General features: G+C 41.9%; 1 protein-coding gene across 10 annotated transcripts in view; it reads right to left on the minus strand.

Annotated features, from left to right (window-relative positions):
* The window catches only part of PHKA1 (phosphorylase kinase regulatory subunit alpha 1), a 295,837-nt gene that overhangs the window by 123,714 nt on the left and 152,273 nt on the right, over positions 1 to 19,850 (minus strand). For 8 of the 10 annotated variants that reach the window (XR_014460676.1, XM_083159090.1, XM_083159086.1 and 5 more), the window contains 6 exons: positions 17,982 to 18,160; positions 16,506 to 16,676; positions 5,486 to 5,580; positions 4,991 to 5,130; positions 4,741 to 4,897; positions 3,149 to 3,228 (listed from right to left, as the gene is read on the minus strand). Coding sequence is in view for 9 of the 10 variants with exons in the window: in XM_083159090.1 (XP_083015216.1) it covers positions 3,149 to 3,228; positions 4,741 to 4,897; positions 4,991 to 5,130; positions 5,486 to 5,580; positions 16,506 to 16,676; positions 17,982 to 18,160 (822 nt within the window). In the remaining variant the exon portion in view is untranslated. The remainder of the gene's footprint in view (positions 1 to 3,148; positions 3,229 to 4,740; positions 4,898 to 4,990; positions 5,131 to 5,485; positions 5,581 to 16,505; positions 16,677 to 17,981; positions 18,161 to 19,850) is intronic. The other 2 variants (XM_083159093.1, XM_083159092.1) reach the window with 1 other exon arrangement.

Genomic DNA, 19,850 nt, shown 5'->3' on the forward strand with positions numbered 1-19,850 from the left:
CACCAAAGTCAATAAACCAAAGCACCATCACCAAAAAAAATCCAAACAATGGCTTTTACCACTGCGGAAAATGCACAGGATGCAAACAACAAAAAGCACTAAGCACGAAACCAACAAAAGAATTCACATCTGCAAGAACAGGAAAGACATACCCAATAAAAAAAGTCGAATCACCTGCGACAGCAAAGGACTAATATATCTATTAGAATGCCCGTGCAAGAAAGAGTACATAGGCCGCACCACAAGACACCTGAACACACGTTTAAACGAGCACATCTACAATATCAAAAAAGGTTTAGAGGACCACAACTTATCACAACACTATAAAGAACACCACAACAGCAACATGAAATGTTTAACATTCATAGGAATAGAGACAGTACAACCAAACTGGAGAGGAGGTGATTACATTAATAATACAACCGAACTGAAGTGGATGTATAAATTAAGGACATTGAACCCACGAGGGCTAAATCTGGACAACGAGATAAAATCGATAGTCGGCAAGAAGAAATAACCTGGAAGAACTGAAACAGCAGCTATATCCAAAGCACCTAGCCATTCCATCTCTAAATACCACATAAACCTCCCCCCCCCTTTTTTCTTTACCCCCAATATACAGAGATACACACCCACTGTTGACTCCACTGCAACACAATCAAAATGAAACAGCCCAAACTAACCCCCCTGGACATCAATAAAAAGATACATGCCAAATAACATCCAAGCAGCAACAAAAACAGCATATATCTATCTTTACATGTATTGGACCACATAAATGAAGAGAACCACCCCCACGATTCACCCAATAAACTAAGATACCTCTGGGATCAACCCTGAAAGAACAGTATGGCACCAGCGTAACCATGGCAACACAAGTACAGAACGCAATTTCAAAGCACAAAAAGGGAAAAGTGAAAAAACCTCAACCTAACTTGAAGAATTGGCACAAGACCAATCCGCTCACAGATGCAACCTAACCAGCCTGAAAACCAGAGCACCAATCAGAGAAGAGACAAGAACCCGCCCTCAGCCTATAAATAGGAGAGGGGAGAGACACACTGGCCCTTATTCAGATCTTATCGCAGTACAAATTTGTTCTCAAAATGGGCAAAACCATGTGCACTGCAGGTGGGGCAGATGTATAGAGAGAGTTCGATTTGGGGGAGTTATTTTGTTTCTGTACAGGGTAAATACTGGCTGTATTATTTTTTACACTGCAATTTAGATTTCAGTTTCAACACAAAAAAAAAGAGAAGGAAAAAAGGTGAACCTCAAAACCAGTTAAAGCTGCTGTATATGGTAGTGTGAATCCCCGTAAATGAATAAACAGAAGAAAGGGTATACAGCGCTTGGGTTAGTCTGAATGATGACCAAACACAAATGTGATAGTAAAGTACAAATACATTTACTTCATTATACAACAATAAAGAGAATTCTCTATATGAAAAATATATAAAAATATATGGTGAAAAAATTGCGCAATGGATAAAAAAGAAGAAGGGGGAAGATTAAAAAACAATCAGTGCATGCACACGGCTCCAGGAGGGAAGAAAAGGCAGTTCATTGGGCCAATTTGTTTGTTATATTTACCACCATTGATGGTCAAAACGTCAGGGCCTCATCTGGTGACCTGAGAATAGTTCCGGTTTAATTCCCAGCATGTGGATCCAATAAGCCTCAGATGGAATTTGAGCAGGAATGGTTGGTAGGATGATGGATTTGCCACCGCTGTGAATCACTGCAATTGGAGGTATGGACGTATAACACGTCGAAACGCGTTGAGCCCCACCACTTACCTGGCTCCAACTAAGAGCCCTGACACCATCTTGCACCAGGCTCCTTCACGGTGAACTCCATTCCGGACCAGCCTCCACCATCTTGTGCCTTCATAGGTCCATACCTCCAATTGCAGTGATTCACGGCGGTGGCAAATTAATGTGTTGAATAAAACCATTTTTTTTTAACATTGTGTAAATTCTGAGGTGAATAGTATATTGGGCGCACATCTATCCCTCTTTTTGATATATATATATATATATATATATATATATATATATATATATATATATATATATATATCCCTGTATTATCTCCTTAATATTAATGTGAATGTATGTATACCTGCATCATTTGAAGTAAAAAATTTATTCTGCACACAAACCTTTTCATTATTCATCAAAACCCCGCACCAACCACACTACCCAAACCAAAAGGAGCAGAGCGCTACACTAAAGAATCACCTTTAAAACTTGTTAACCATACCTAGAACGGTCAACTGGGCAGTAAAGCTGCTAGCACCGCACAAGGGAGGACAGTGCGCAGACCCCCAAAAAGTCTTTAATAAGTTATCAATTTTCAAGGGTTAAAAGGCAAATCTTGGTGTTAGCTGCCAGTAACATCATTGCAGCCTCTTTTCACTGAACTTTACATAACCTAGTCAAGGATTAAGAAGCTAAAAACACACAGGCTCTTCTTCACCTACAGTATAAAGGCTCCAAGTCTTAAACTAATGCATTTCCTCTGCTTTCTATGGGGTATCAAATTACTCAACATCATTGGCCACAGGTACTTGGTTCGCCGGGGGCTAGCCAAAGCATAATCCCCGATAAGCAGCTGCTGGTCCCCTGATAACATATGGGAACAGGGATTTATCACTGATGCCATGTGTTTTTACACAATTGTTGGTCCATGTTCAGCCCCCAAAAAAGCAGCGTGTAATTTGATACTGCTAAAATGTCAATCGGTAAATAAATTGCCATTTTTAATGGGCTAAACTGGTTTGGGGATAATTGGATACCTCCATATGTCTAAAACGCATCAATTAATCATCTGTTTTCCTTTCGTCGGGTTCAACACAGCTATATCCTCCATACACCATTGATGATGGCTGTGAGGAGAATATAGGATAAGGGCAGTGAGGCTTCACACTGGTTGCCCATTTGATGCAATATTTACATAATGTATATTTAAACAATATTACAGATTGGCAGACAGCACATACATTTTAAATCGTACAGGGAGTTAATGGTATGACTGGCTACCCAAAACTAAACCATGAATTCATTACAGTTTTGGCACCAACTATTTCTATCTTTCTCCTGAATTATCTGAAATGCATAAATAAATTAATTCAACAGAAACATACGCAGTTATGGTCTTTTCCCTTGGCTCTGGAGGCAGTCCTACTGTGAGCTGCTTCTGGTGGGATAGAAGCTCTGTGCAAGCCTATGGAAGACAACACAGTCTTTATTATATAGTCAAATTCTACAATATGTAAGAGATAACAGCAATTTGATACAGGAGAGAAGTAGAAGAGTTGATCATGTAATGCAATAATTGCAATTAACAGGAGGAAGCATATAAGGACATTAATAACCTAGGACAATGAACCGTAGTATGTGTGCATAGATATTGGAGACAGCGGGAGATAATTAAACTCTGACAAATTGAATAATAAAAAAATAAAAAAAAAGTTGAAAGAAATTAATTCTGTGCAATCCACAAAGTTGGATACGGGGTGACTGTTGTAACGGGACAGAGGGAAAGTGTTTAGAAGACTTCCCCCTTTTTCCATTACCTGAAGCAACAAATCATCTGCTTGGACATGTTTCGGACCATTTCCTGTGAATCTCTAGATCAGTGTTTTTCTACCACTGTGCCGTGGGACACTAATGCGCCTTGAACTGTTCTCAAGTTTGACCCAGATCTAGGAGTTGCCAAAACCAGTTACAGCCAACACCAGGCCAACTGTTATTTACTCGTCTCTTATTTTCATGTAAAGGGCCAATGTATTTTATTTTTGTTATCTGTGGGGACCAGTGTGATTGTTTTTTATATGGGGGCCAATAGGTTTGTTTTATTTCCAGTGGGGGGCAATGTGTTTTGCCCTGTGGGGATCTCATGGTGTGCCTTGGCAATTTTAAAATCTTATGTAGTGTGCCGCAAGGTAAAAAGGTTAAAAATCACTGGTCTAGATGGACAATTGTATGAAAATGACAGGAAGCCAGAAAAAAAGTTGTAAAAGACGAAGTTATTATAAAATGTTTTACAGGAAAATGGTGAAATAGGAATGAACTGTAAAAGAGCAGAAACTAAAAGGAGTTACTTGGAAAAATAGAAATTATTTGACTTGCTACTAAATGTCTGAATTAAAATGATAATTATATTATGATAGTTGCCAAGATCATACTTGCCTACTTTTGGAAACTTGTTTCAGAGAGATTATAGTTTGTAGTAGAATATGCACAGCATGGAGTGCTGTTGATATGGCATGCTCCAACCCAAAGGGCATATCTTGCTCCACATATAAGAGAGTCTAAAGGCCCCCATACACTAGTTCTATTTGTCCAATTCAGACCAAATTACCCGATGAGCTGCCGGGGCAGCTCCTCAGGATGGCTTACTTACGATTTGGCATTTGATGTGTAATTTTTACATGTGATAAATCGCATACAATTCATCGCATGTAAAGACTCCCGGGGAGCTGCAGCAGCAGGGCAGGTGAGTAGGGCAGAGGTGAGTGGCAGGTGCTGGCAGCAGAATAAAAAAAAAACAGTCAATGCAGTGCAGATTGCAGGGACAGGCTCCAAACTGCATAATGCATAACACTGATAGGATTGCATATTGTAATGCGATGTAAGAGCTGTAAGACCACAGCCATATCACATTGTATATGCAGTCCATAGTAAATGGGCCCCTGTGTAAGAATTAAAGACTGATGGGTTCCTACAGGAATACCTCATCTAGAGCTTCTACTTTCTTCTTCAGCATCCCCGAAATACAGCGTATCAGAGCCCACTGGCGCGTGGCGCCGACTTTCCCATACAGTTCTGTCAGGAGGTCTTTTACAGTGACACCTGGCTGTCCATATATCTGAGTGTCCCAATCTAATCCCCTATCAAAGGAAATGAAACAAGAAGAATGAGAAAATGGAAAAGCAGACACTGTTATGACACATGTGGAGAGTGTGAGAGCATATCTAACTCACTTCATTGTATATAGGAGATACAGGATGCTAGCTTGCTCTTGGACACTGGGGGCTTCCCGAAAGATGTCTACCAGAGCAGCAAAATCTGTCTGCCCTGCTGAATCCTGAGGGAGCTGCATCTCTTCATGAATGGCTGGAATCTTAATTAGAAACAATCCTCACACACATAGAATACAACAATGAAAGCCATACTTTCAGCTCAAAAGCAAAATAAAAAGTGAATATGAAATGCAAAGAAATCAGCTTAAAACAATGTTCTTTATTTTTTAACATGAGCCCAATGTAATTTAATTGTAAGCTGCACAGTGAAGGTGCTACTGTAAACTCAGACTTTTGGCTAAAAGCAATAGCCTCCAGGATACCGGAGGTGCAGGACTATCATTTAGATGGCAAAAGAGAATCACAGGAAGTCCTGTAACCCCGCCGACTCAGAGGCTATTACATTTAGCTCCTTGTTGGTACTTTAAATATTTATTAAAATTAAATAAATGTTACCTTGCTTGATTTCTCATGTTGAGCTGTAGAGTCCAGTGATTCGAAGGAGGACTGTGAGGTCTGAAATAGCTTGGTAGGCAGATACATCTGTATGTCTAGAAAGTAGAATAACGCATGTCAAGAATATTCAAGTTGTGATTCAAATAAACCAACATGAAAAGGCATTTACAGCATTTCATATCATACAAGTGCAGGCAAAGCATACTAGCATTCTATACTTTATATGGCAGTAGGTATACTTAGTCAAGGCTCACTGTTTCAGTCCTGGCGGTCTAGGGGAAAATGACCGCCAGGAGTTGGAGTTTGGTTCCAACAATGTCTATGTGGTCAAGTAAACATAGAAACAAAGAATTTGACGGCAGATAAGAAACATTTGGCCCATCTAGTCTGCCCCTTTTTTTTACCCTTCAGGTAATCTCAACCCTTTTTAATCCTTATTTCTTTGTAAGGATATTCATATGTCTACCCCAAGCATGTTTAAGTTGTTCTACTGTCTTAGCCTCTACCACCTCTGATGGGAGGCTATTCCACTTATCCACTACCCTTTCTGTGAAGTAATTCTTACTAACATTCCCCTGAACCTACCTCCCTCCAGTTTCAGTGCACGTCCTCGTGTTCTATTACTTCTTTTCCTTTGAAGAAAATGTCCCTCCTGTACTATGTTAAAACCCTTGATATATTTGAAGATTCCTATCATGTCCTCCTTTTCCCTTCTCTGCTCCAAACTATACATGTTAAGATCTTTCAGTATTTTCAGGTAAGTTTTGTGATGTAGGCCATGCACCATTTTAGTTGCCCTTCTTTGTACACTCTCTAATGTATTTATATCCTTCTGAAGATATGGGGTGACATTCTATGGGATGAGATAAATGCACATTTTTTTATCTCGCACCACATCACCGCTCTTCGCACTTTTTTAATTCGCATTTTTTGGTAATAATTCGCATATTTAATGGGATGCGATTTGGAGGCTGAAAAGTGCGATGTAGTGCGATTTGCGGCGAAGTGGTGCGATTTTATGACACAAAAAAGTGCGATTTCTTCCGCCGGTCATGTGCGAGTTTTGGACCAACCGGAGTGCGATTTACAAGATTGTCTCCGCATGACTAAGAACCCCCTAACCTATTGGCCCACCTCTGTCCCCTCCATTATGCATCACACCCCCTATATAAAGGGGCACTGGTGCCATTTCACTCTTTGATAGGAAGCAAGGAGCATGGAGAGGAGCAGTGGCAGTGTGAGCAGAGGAAGAGGTGTTGGTGGCAGAGTGAGGAGTGGCAGAGGGAGCAGTGGCAGAGGGAGCAGTGGCAGAGGGAGCAGTGGCAGCAGCCAGCCAAGTGGGAGAGGCAGCAGAGGACTGCTGAGGTCGTCCTCCATTACAGGGAGTGGCAGCAGTGTGGCAGGCAGCATGGCCACAGCAAGGTCAGCCCCAGACCAGGCCCTGGCGGACCAGCCCCAGCAGCAGGAGGTGGAGGATCCGCTGGCATCCCCATCCTATACCCAGGACCTATGCCATACCCCAGAGCAGCTGCAGGAGGGCCACATGTCAGAGGTGGAGGAAGATGGAGGTGAGGGGGAGGAAGACACTGGCATGGAGGAAGAGGGGTACATGGCTGGAGTAGAAAATGAGGAGGAGGAGGAGGAGGTAGAAGCTGGCCACACAAAAAGTGGCCGAAAGGTCAGATTCTCATACGAGGAAAATGCTGCGCTTGTCCGGGCTATCATACCCGTGTTTGACCGGTTACTGGGGAAAAGTCACCACAAGACCACTGCACAGCGGAAAAGGGCTATTTGGAAGGACATCACCCAGGCGGTGAACGATGTAAGTCAGCACAAGTGCCTGGTCAGAAATGTCAAGAAGAGGTTCAACGATATCAAGAGACAGCTAAAAAGTAAAATGGCCATGGAGTTGGAGGAGGCCACCAAGACTGGTGGAGGAAGCCCCACCACTGTCTGCTACACGTCCTATGAGGTCAAGCTCAAAAGAATCATACCCCCTGAGGTCCTGCCTGGCATGCACGTCGCGGATACCGATAGGCCGCCGACGCCATCCAGAGCTGGTAAGTGTGACCACATGCAATCTTAAACATACATGGCAATGTAAAGTAAAGTGCTGCTGTGGAACTACATAGCCCAGCAAGGTCAGGCACCAAAAATTGCCTGCTAATACTTTCAAATTGGTCATAATGCTGGGCCTTGTAGTTCCACAACTGCTGATATTGATCAACACTTTAACATTATTTCTAGCAGCTTAACATGTATGTGGCCCAAAAACATCGGTGTACTGGTGGTTTAGCTGCCATGCTTACATACCACAGATTATCCACCAGTTGTAATGTGTCAAATAGTTTAATAATAATCTAACAAAAAATTCAGGTGTAAAACATATGTCAAGTAATGTGGGGACTAAATAATGTAGTCCTTAACCAAAGGAAGTATTGTCCAGTAATGTCATTTCAATGCATTTTTGGCATAAATGCTTATCCATTGCAAGGTAGATAATGGCTGCCCATCTTTCCTTTCACAGATTGTTCGTCCCGAAGTGCTCACGCATCACAGAAAAGAAGGCCCGTTGGAGCAAAATCTGTGGAAGCAGGTAAATGAACAAAAAACAGGCCATTACACATACAGTACACACACCCATGTCACATCAACAATATCTCACACTACATTCATCTCCTGCTGCTACATTGCAACGGAAATGAATGTAATCTGACCTAGCCATCTCACTTATTATTAATATCAATGTTACATGCAGTATCGGGGTACATGTGTAAGTACATAATACCCCTAGGTATGTGCGTTCAGCATCTCAAGCCCTTTCAAAAACAGTACTGAAGAGAGACTGGCCTATATATGCATCAGTACTTACCTCTTCATCTGTATCCACAGGTACTGTACAACTAGGAACACAACCAACAGAATCCTCTATGATGATGTTGGACGAAATGGACATCATTCTAGAACCCGTGGAGACCTTTGCGGCTGAGGAGGAAATACAGACGTCATCACAGAGTGATCTTCCCCCAAGTGGGGTGACTCCCAACCCACCCCCACCCATAAACACACCCCATACAGCAGCTTCTGCTGCACAAGTAGCTAACTCCTTGGTAAATTTCAAGGAGAAACAAATAGAATTTATGGCCTCCCAAAGCCTGCAAATAGGGAACATCCAGGGGGAAAAAGGGTCACACTTTTCTTCAATTAAGAAAAATTTCAAGGAGTGTACGGGTTGGTGTAGGTACTCATGTGCGCATGGCTAATAGCATTGACACCCGTTTTGCAGATCTTACTTCTGCTATAAGGGAACAGAATAGCCATATTGGCAGCCTTGTGCAAAGTATAGCTGCACTTAGCCAATCGTGTACAGCGCAGACCAATGCCTTAATAGGTATGCAGGCACAACTTCAGCAGATGGAAGGCAATGTCATAGGTGCAGCAGCATCTACACCGAGTAGTGTATCTAGTACCCCAGTAAGTGGCTCCCCCACTTCCTCACCCCGTCGGAGTATTAGGACCCGGGGTGGCCTGGGTACAGCTTCAAGAGGTGGTTTAGGGTGGCCTGATGGTGGGAGAAAATAATTCATATTTTTTATACATTTTTAATTTGCATCTAATATTCAATACATCTTGTTACATCCCCCGACAGTTCGAATGTTTGAGTGACAAAAATGCAGGTTGTTTATGACATACTATACTGCAGTAAAAATGTCTAAACGCATACCATTTTGTCTGTGTATTATTTTTAAAGCAATTGTTGTGTGTAATATGACATAGTGTAATGGTATATGACAATGTGATTGCTGAAAAGTAGTGTTGGGTAACTTCTGGCCCGTCAAAGGTTGTGGAACTACATATTCCAGCAAGCTCTGGCACTCATTGTTTGGACTGTAATGATTATAGTGTGTCAGGGCATGCTGGCACGTGTAGTTCCACAACACCAGGTTTTAGAGCAAAATTAATTCATACATGTTACAAATGTACTTACATGGTTGATTACAGCAAGGGATAGGTCAGCACCACCAGCTGCATCAGTTGGGCTCTGTGTATTAGGCTAAATGTGGGTGGAAACAGATGGTATTGCTAAATAATTTGTTTAGGAGTACACTTACAGCAAAGGTACATATTGGAATACAGGGCACATGTGCTTACCAGAAAAGTAACGGCTGACGATTTGTGTACGCACCAGATTTCCCCTCTGCGTACCCCTCACTACCCGAGGTGTGGTAGGTTGGGCTTCCTGCACGACTGCTGCATGTTCCTCCTCCACATAGGCAGGTTGGGACAGGGCTATGTTGTGTAACATGCAGCAAGCCTGGATGATCATCACTACTTTTGCTGGGTGGTAAAGCAGCGTACCCGATGACCGGTCCAAACACCGGAATCTACTTTTCAATACGTCAAATGTACGCTCCACCACATTGCGGGTTGCAATATGGGATTCATTATACCGGTGCTGTGCAGGGCCCTCTGGGGAGCGCAAAGGTGTCATGAGCCAGGAAACACACCCATATCCTGAGTCACCTAAAACACAGATAGGAAGTTATTGCCTTATATGGTAAGGTATGTGCATTGTGCAAACAGGAGACACTGGGACAAGAGCAATATGCTTGTGAAACTGGAAACACACACATTTGAGCAGGTACAAATAAGGACAGAGAGGGTAATATGTATAAATGTACTTACCAAGTAGCCAGCCCTCTGGCATTTGTTGTTGGTTGAATCGGTTGCAGAGGGCTGAGTGCCTCAGACTATAGGCGTCATGGCAGTTCCCAGGGAAGCCTGCTTCAACACTTAGGATTTTGAGATGAGCAACACATACCTCCTGAACGTTCAAAGAGTGCCGCCCACGCCGATTGACATAGATGTATCCCCGCACGTGCGGTGCCCTAATCCCAATGTGTGTGCAGTCTATAGCTCCCAGCACGTGAGGGAATGCTGAGAGTCTATAGAAAGCCACCTTGTGGTCCTGCCACTCCAACTCAGAACGTGGGAATCTGATGTACTTCCGCCACAACTTCTTTAAAGCATGTAACACTTGAGTAAAATGCTTAGAGAAAGTGGGCTGTTATACCCCCAAGGACCATGAGGTCACAGACTGAGTGGAGCCTGTGGCCAAATAGTAGAGGGTACACATTAATTTCTGCAGCCCAGACACTGCATAGTTGCCTCCCCCGAAAGGGTCCAAATCATCTCTCACCTGCTCATATAAGTCCAACAGGTTATTGCGGTTCAGCCTAAACATCCCCACAACCTGTTGATCCGAGAGGGAGTCCAGGTACAGCCGAGCACGATACATACATGGGGTACGCAGTAGTCGGGGGGCTACCTGGATCTGGTGTGCAGCTTCCTCCCTCCTGCGCAGCTCCTCCAAATGGGCCACATCACAAATGAGCAACTCCAAACCACTCTGCAAAATCTCCATGTCTCAAACCCTCACAGGTGTCCTTAATGATGTTGGGGTATATGTAGGGGTGTTTCTGAGTGAAATTGAGTGCACCTGTGTTGAAATTAACCATTTGTGCACTTGACCAAAGTGAGTTCTGGGCCAAATCCCCCAACAGAACCTGGTCTGAAAAAAGTGCGATTATTAGACACCTTAAAAAAGTGCGATTTGCGAAAACGCATCCCATTAAATAAGCGAATTCTATACTTTTCTGTACGAAAACATCTGGATGCGATTTTTTCACACACTTTTGGTCCGCATGAGTTATCGCACATAATATGCGATATCCGTCCCTTAGCGCATCCTATTAAATATGCAATATCAAGGAAAAATGCGATGTCGCCATTTTTTTTTACTAATATTCGCCAAAAAACACAAATCTCATCCCATAGAATGTCACCCATGGTCTCCAGAACAAGACACAGTATTCCAGATGAGGCCGTACCAATGACCTATAAAGTGTCATTATTACGTCTTTTTTTCTGCTACGGATTCCTCTCCCTATGCAACCAAGCATCTGACTAGCCTTCCTCTCTGCTTTGCTACATTGCTTTCCTGCCTTTAAGTCACTTGAAATAGTGACTCCTAGATCTCTTTCCTCCTAAGTAGTTTCCATTATAGTACCTTGATACTATATTGAGCCTTTGGGTTTTTGAGTCCCAAGTGCATCATTTTGCATTTTTTAGCATTAAACTGTAGTTGCCATGCTCTTGACCAATTCTCAAGTTTACTTAGTTCATCAGTCATTTGATTTACCCCTCCTGGTGTGTCTAATCTGTTGCATATCTTTGTGTCATCTGCAAAAAGGCATACTTTCCCTTCAATACCATTTGCAATGTCACTAACAAAGATATTAAAGAGCACTGGTCCAAGTACAGATCCCTGGGGTACTCCACTCCATACAATGCACTCCATTTACTACAACTGTCTGTTTCCTATCCTGCAACCAGGTTCTTACCCATTTAATTGTTTTATAAACCAATCCCACACTTTAAGTTTATTTAGCAGTCTGCGATGTGGGACAGTATTAAATGCCTTACTAAAGTCTAGATATGCCATATCTACAGCCCCCCCCCCCCCTCCCCCCCTTCATCTAGTATTTTGGTCACAGAGTCAAAAAAGTCAATGAGACTTGTTTGGCATGATCTCCCTGCAGTAAAACCATGCTGTTTTGGATCCTGTAAGTTGTTTAATTTAAGATATCCACTATTCTTTCTTTTAAAAGTGTTTCCATTCATTTCCCTACTGCTGATGTAAGGCTCACTGGTCTGTAGTTACTTGCTTCTTCTTTGCTTCCGCTTTTGTGCAGTGGGACTACGTTTGCTCTTCTCCAGTCCTCTGGAACTGCACCTGTATCTAGTGACTGGTTGAATAAATTTGTTAATGGCGCTACCAACACATCTTTTAGTTATTTTAGTATCCTTGGATGAACTCAGTCTGGCCCCATCGATTTATACACTTTCAGTCTTGAAAGTTCTGTTAGGACTTTCTCCCTAGTACATGTACTTCCATCTACCTTATTTTTATGACTGTCCTTGCAACTTAACTGTGGTCCCATCCCTTCTCCTTCTATAGTGAATACGGAGCAAAAGTAATTATTTAGATATGCAATTGTCTTGTCTCCCTCCACCAAATTCACATGGGGGTATTCAATGCCGGTGCGAGCGGCCGGCGAGCGGGTTAAACAGCGACGATTGCTGAAAACCAGCGATCCTCGCTGTTTAACCTCCGCGCCGGCCGCTCGCACTATGCAACGTTCTGGGGAAATCCTCGCCGTCACAGGACGGCGAGAATTCCCCAAAAGAGCGAGACCCGCGGCCGCTGCAGAAAACTCGCAGTTTTTAGCCGCGAGTCTCGCTGCTTCTGGAGCCGCATCCGCCAATTCCCCCCTCGCTCAAAAAACGGAGCGAGGGGGAATTGGCGGATGCGGAGGCTGTGTTGAATGCTGTCAGGGTGAGTGGTGACAGCGAGCAGGAAGCCCTGCTCGCTGTTACCACTCGCCCAGAGCATTGAATACCTGCCCTAGTGTCTGTCCGCAGTCTTATTATTCCTCCATTTGATTTTCTCCTTTCACTTATATACTTAACGAAAGTTTTGTTTCCTTTATGTACTGCCTTGGCACGCCTGATCACTTTCTTAGCCTCCTTGCGTCTGGCAAGATACACTTCTTTGTCATTATTATTTTGAGTCTGCTTGTATGTCCTAAAGGCCATCTTTTTTGCTTTTACACTAGTTGATACCTCTTTAGTAAACCACACTGGCTTCCTTTTCCTGGTACTTTTCTTAACCCTTTTGATACAAAGGTCCGTTGCCTTTAGTATTCCACTTTTTATTTTTTTCCACCTCTTCACTCCTTTCAAGTTCCTCCAATCCACTAATGAATCACTTAAACATCTCCCCATTTTTGCAAATTCAGCCTTCCTAAAATCCAACACCTTAGTTTTTGTGTGACTGGAGTTGGACCCTGCTTTGATACTAAACCATACTGCTTGATGATCACTGGATCCCAGGTTCTCACCCACATGTATGTCCAATATCCTGTCACCATTTGTGAGTATTAAATCTAATATTGAGTCTTTGCGAGTAGGCTCCCTTACCAATTGTTTTAGAGATGCTCCCTGTAGGGAATTTAGAAATTTGCCACTTGTAGATGATCTTGCATGATTATGACTTCTCCCTTTAAAGCCATTTTAGCAATAGGCTCCTGTCCAAATCCTGCCCCTGGCCTGGTGGCCTATAGATGACCCCAAAACGAAAAAATGTCCTTCTCCCCCATTTCTATGGTCACCCAAAGGGCCTCAGTTTTTTCTTCAATGTTTTGTAATTAAAGTAGCATTTATGCTTTTCTTTACATACATTGCTACCCCTCCTCCGATTCTTCCCATTCTGTCCTTCCTAAATAAATTGTATCCTGGTATAGCTATGTCCCAGTCATGGTTCTCATTACACCATGTCTCTGTAATAGCCACAATGTCTAGGTCATCCCTTGCCATTATTGCAATTAGATCAGGAATTTTGTCTCCTAGGCTTCTAGCGTTTGCACACATAGTTTTAAAAATTTTGCCTGTACATCTGTTATTTCTAGCCATGTTCAAGCAGTACAAAAATCAAGTCTAAAGTTGAATTACCTGTTTGATGATGTTGTTCAATGTCTGTTTTTTCTTTTTTACTGTTCAGAAATCAGTTACAACACAGCTGCACGTCACTAATTCTAAGCATATAGTGAGTCTGTTCAGGTCAGGTTACACCTGAACACTAATGGCCAAATGGTCAAAGGAGATAATTTGCACTGTGTTTGAGTAGACATCAGGCAGCATGCAACACTAAACTATGCTTCACTGAACTACTTCCCCAAACAAGTATTATTTAATTCATTACATCAATACTTTTCAAATCATACAAGAGTTTGCATAACACCGAAATGAAGAGAGCATATTGAAGATGAATGACATACTCTTGAGGTACCAATGCAGTCCATGTGTGTTATTGTTGGTTTGTATTAGTTTGCCTTCAGTTTTCCTTCGGTGTAACGCAAGTATAACGCTTGTAGTTATGACTCCGTTTTCCCACTTTAAAACGGCCCACTTCAATACAGGGCCACAGCCATATGCAATGAGAACTAAAATACTCTAAAAATGCATGGTTCCCAATTTTCAATAATTGGACATCTACTCCCTCAGTCCCCCACCCCCTGCAATACAGAGCAATAAAAGTGGCTTACACAAACAGTTCTGGCATTACAGGATACTATATCTCATTTATAATAAAAAATAAATGTCTCACTACACACAGGCAAGGTACTGTTGTGAGTTACACAGATCAGAAATTTAGTTGCTTTTACCTATAAGACAATCCCACATACAAGGGATGCAATGTTCTGCAATGAAGACACTTGGTTGCAAATTTACCCAGTAGAGTTCAAAAGCATGTTGATGTTACGGCAGAGACAGATACAGTCTGCACGTATGCCCGTGATAAAGTTGCATTTACCTATAAGACAATCCCACACAAAGGATGCAATGTTCTGCAGTGAAGACACTTGGTTGCAAATTTACCCAGTAGAATTCAAAAGCATATAAGGACTTCTGGTGGATCAAGCAGCACTTCCTGTCGTGAGTATATTGGTAACCCTAACCCCTCCTCCTGTAGCCTATTTATAACACTTACCTCTGATAGCCTAACCTGTCCTTCTGTGCAGAATGTGGACACTGAGAACATGTTGACATTTTGCACATGCCAACTTGCTCCTTTTTGACATTTTAACAATAACCATCGTAACCACTGACTTTATGAATGTCAAATGCCAAATGTCAATATTCTAGACTATGGGGTGTATTCAATGATTTTTGCAAGCTTTGACAGCTCGCAGTGCTGACTGCTTGCTGTCGCCGCTTGCAGGGTCAGTATTCAACTGACCCCCTGCACACGCCGTGTGCCCCTCGCTCGTTTTTTGTAGGGACGGGAAACGGCGTGTGCAGCCGCTAAAATAGAGAGGCTTGCGGCTAAATGCAGCAGGCTGCCTGCATTAGCCGTGAGCCTCGCTGTTTGGGGTATCCTCATCCTGACAGCGAGGATTCCACCAGAACATTGAATAGGGTTAGCGGCCAGCACGGTGGTTAAAATGGCGAGGATCGCTTGTTTTCAGTGATCCCAGCCGTTTAACCCCCTCACCAGCCACATTGAATACGGGGCCCTATATGTCAAATGCAAGGTTTAAGAATTATAGCATGAAATTTAGTTTTAAAAAAATCACAAATTCATTGTTATAGCTATTTGCACAAATTTAAGTGGAAACCTTCCAGTGCTTACAAGAACAAACTTAAATCTTGTGCGAATTGTTGTGTATGATGCTCAGACAATATAGTGAATGATATTGCTCCCAAAGCGATTTGTCTAGTGTGTGTGTGTGTGTGTATGGGGAATAATGCTCAAATCTCAAGAACATACATGTGTAATTTTGTGTTCTTACCAACTGGTTAAATAAACTTTTTACGATCATATATTCCACCATTAGGAGAATTATTAGGACATAACTGAGCTTTAAAGGAATAGCAATAACAATATGGTTACATTTGAAGACAGTTCTAGTAACAGATTTTGTACAGGAGCAACAACAGCTTTGAACTGTAGAAAAAATGCCCAAAAAGCATTAAAGCTTATATACTGGAATAGCACACTCTTACATTTAATTAAAAGTAAATAAGTCAAAAGGGAAATACTGAGCAGTCATTTACATGTGCTCGATCACACAAATCATGGAATGTCAAGACTAGACAATGTACCATTACAGTTTATATCAGAAAATTTTAATTGTGGGGTCTTGAAGTCTCATTAGCTAAACATCAAACATTTTAGGAAAAGTGATGTGAACACTAAGCGGTCTATTTACGAAGCCTTGGAGTGAAATAAGGTGGAGGGAAACAAAAAGTACCAGCCTATTAACTACTAATTGCCATGTTACAGGCTGTGTTTGGAAAATGAAAGGAGCTGCCTGATTAGTACTTTACCTCGCACCACTTCATCTCTCCACAAAGCTTAGCAGACAGACCCCTTAAAGACGTAAGGGTGTCTTACCTTGTACATTCAGACTCTTGGCTTTTGTGTGAAGTGAAATAATATCTCTTGTATTGTGAATGGCAGCTCGGAATCTGTTCAATCCGCCTCTCTGTTTAGCAGCCGATAGTCTGGGTTTGGTGGTGCCTAAAAGTTGACTGAGATACTGTGCTAATTCATCCTCTGAATCTTCTGCAATGAGTAATAAAAAAATAAAAAAACAACAAGTCTTACTACTCAGGAGCAGATTATTCACCGAATAACAAGAGTGATAGGGAATGAAAAACAATACATACATTAATGTCAATGATTTACACTGCAAATGGTAAGAGATTAAAAATAAAATAAAAATAAATCTCTCCTCCCATTATGCTGGCCCATATGCTATGATATCACAGCTGGCATCGTGCAATTGGTCAGATAAAAGCATGCTCAATAATGATTTGGCGCTATAATTGTGGTTAGAAAATGATCATTATTAGTCTGTTGGTCTGTCCATCTCGCACAAAAGGCCCCAGTGAAGCTGTAATAGATATATGTATTGCAACATCTGAGTTGCCACAGTGGACAGTGATCCTTTCACTTGGTGCTCAGGTGTGGCCACTTGAGCCTATATTTACGTCTCATAGCAAATACTGTGTCAAAGTATTATATATTATCTAGAAAGCCAGGCGGGCGAATAAAGGACAGCATGGTGAACATCAGAACAAGGAACCAGAAGTATATTTGCTAGATTAGAAATGAAATCATCATAGTAATTTTGTCCGGATACAAAACAAAATGACTGACAGAATTTTCAAGTGTCCAGGAGGTTCTTATTTTTGTAGAAAAAAAAAACTTTGGCATTAGCATGGGATGAGGGAGTAACTGCATACATGCCAAAACACCTGGAAATCATTCCTTATTGCAATAACTCAGAGCACAGTATGTTTCCTCTTTGATATTATTCAATCATTCCACTCAGTCATACATCTGTACAACTAATGTCACTACAGCTTTAAAGCAATTGTGTATGACCTCAAGTCACAAAGATGAAGCAGACAGAGAAACTACAAAGAATTGGTACGTTTTAGAAAACGGCATTAGCATGGGATGAGGGAGTAACTGCATACATGCCAAAACACCTGGAAATCATTCCTTATTGCAATAACTCAGAGCACAGTATGTTTCCTCTTTGATATTATTCAATCATTCCACTCAGTCATACATCTGTACAACTAATGTCACTACAGCTTTAAAGCAATTGTGTATGACCTCAAGTCACAAAGATGAAGCAGACAGAGAAACTACAAAGAATTGGTACGTTTTAGAAATCCTTGTGTAAGTGAAAGCTTTGCCTGCTCTTTAATATGCCACATTATCTTACCTTTGCTAACAAATACATTTTTTCTTCCAACTTCAAAATCATTCTTATCTCTTGTTTCAATGTTCCCATGGTTTACTTAACTTTCTTTTATCTAAGTCTTTCTCTATTTCTATCCTCTGCACCTCTCTTACCATCATCGGCTGGTGGGGCCACATGCAGGGGCATTTCCGGCTCCCGCACGATGATTGGTTGGCCCCTGCGGCAGCCACTTTCCCCGGTGCACAGCTTACCCTCCACTCCAGGGTCCATGAAACTGAGGTGTTTGCAGCATGACGTGGTAAGGAAGTCTGAGAAGCGACCAGTCTGAATCCTGGAACAAATTAGATCAGTCAGCCAATGATATAGTTAAAAGGAAATAAGCCGTGCTCTATTCTTTATACTTACTGAACATAGCTAAAAGGAAATAAGCAGTGCACTATTCTCTATATTTACCGGAAATAGCTAATAGGTAATAAGCAGTGCTCTATTCTCTACAATTACCGGAAATAGCTAATAGGTAATAAGCTGTGCTCTATTCTCTATACTTACTGAACATAGCTAAAAGGAAATAAGCAGTGCACTATTCTCTACAATTACTGAACATACTGTAGCTAAAAGGAAATAAGCAGTGCACTATTCTCTATACTTACTGAACATAGCTAAAAGGAAATAAGCAGTGCTCTATTCTCTACAATTACTGAACATAGCTAATAGGTAATAAGCAGTGCTCTATTCTCTATACTTACTGAACATAGCTAAAAGGTAATAAGCAGTGCACTATTCTCTACAATTACTGAACGGGAAGCGGTCATCTGTCAGATCAGACTTAGGTCGACAGTCATTAGGTCGACCCCGGAAGGTCGACTGGCCCCAAGGTCGACATGGGTCAAAGGTCAATATGGGTCAAAGGTCAATATGGGTCAAGGTCGACATGGGTCAAGGTCGACATGGGCCAAGGTCGACATGGGCCAAGGTCGACATGGGCCAAGGTCGACATGGGCCAAGGTCGACATGGGCCAAGGTCGACATGGGCCAAGGTCGACATGGGCCAAGGTCGACATGGGCCAAGGTCGACATGGGCCAAGGTCGACAGTCATTAGGTCGACAGTCATTAGTCGACATGAGTTTTTCACTTTTTTTTAGCCGACATGTGCCGACAGGCGGTATTTCATACCCTACCATCCACTAGGGCGTGGTAGGAGAATAAAATAGTGTGCCGAGCGTAGCGAGGCACTGTGCCTGAAGCATTGCGAGCGAAGCGAGCGATGCAAGGGGCTGCGGTGCAACTCCAACTGTGGTAATGTCGACTGTGTCGACATTCGGGTAAAAAAAGTGAAAAACTCATGTCGACCTAATGACTGTCGACCTAAACCCATGTCGACCTTAAGTCATGTCAACATTAAGTCATGTCGACCTTAAGTCCAGTCGACCTTCCGGGGTTGACCTAATGACTGTAGACCTAAGTCTGTTCTTACAGATGTTCCGCTTCCTACTGAACATAGCTAAAAGGAAATAAGCAGTGCACTATTCTCTACAATTACTGAACATAGCTATTGCACTATTCACTATACTTACAATTACTGAACATAGCTAAAAGGAAATAAGCAGTGCACTATTCTCTATCCTTACTTATCATAGCTAAAAGGAAATAAGCAGTGCTCTATTCTCTATCCTTACTTATCATAGCTAAAAGGAAATAAGCAGTGCTCTATTCTCTATCCTTACTTATCATAGCTAAAAGGAAATAAGCAGTGCACTATTCTCTATCCTTACTTATCATAGCTAAAAGGAAATAAGCAGTGCTCTATTCTCTATAATTACTGAACATAGCTAAATGGAAATAAGCAGTGCTCTATTCTCTATCCTTACTTATCATAGCTAAAAGGAAATAAGCAGTGCTCTATTCTCTATCCTTACTTATCATAGCTAAAAGGAAATAAGCAGTGCTCTATTCTCTATCCTTACTTATCATAGCTAAATGGAAATAAGCAGTGCTCTATTCTCTATCCTTACTTATCATA

Source organism: Crinia signifera, chromosome 9, assembly GCF_055691185.1.
Source record: "Crinia signifera chromosome 9, ASM5569118v1, whole genome shotgun sequence".
In the NCBI taxonomy this organism is placed as follows: domain Eukaryota; kingdom Metazoa; phylum Chordata; class Amphibia; order Anura; family Myobatrachidae; genus Crinia; species Crinia signifera.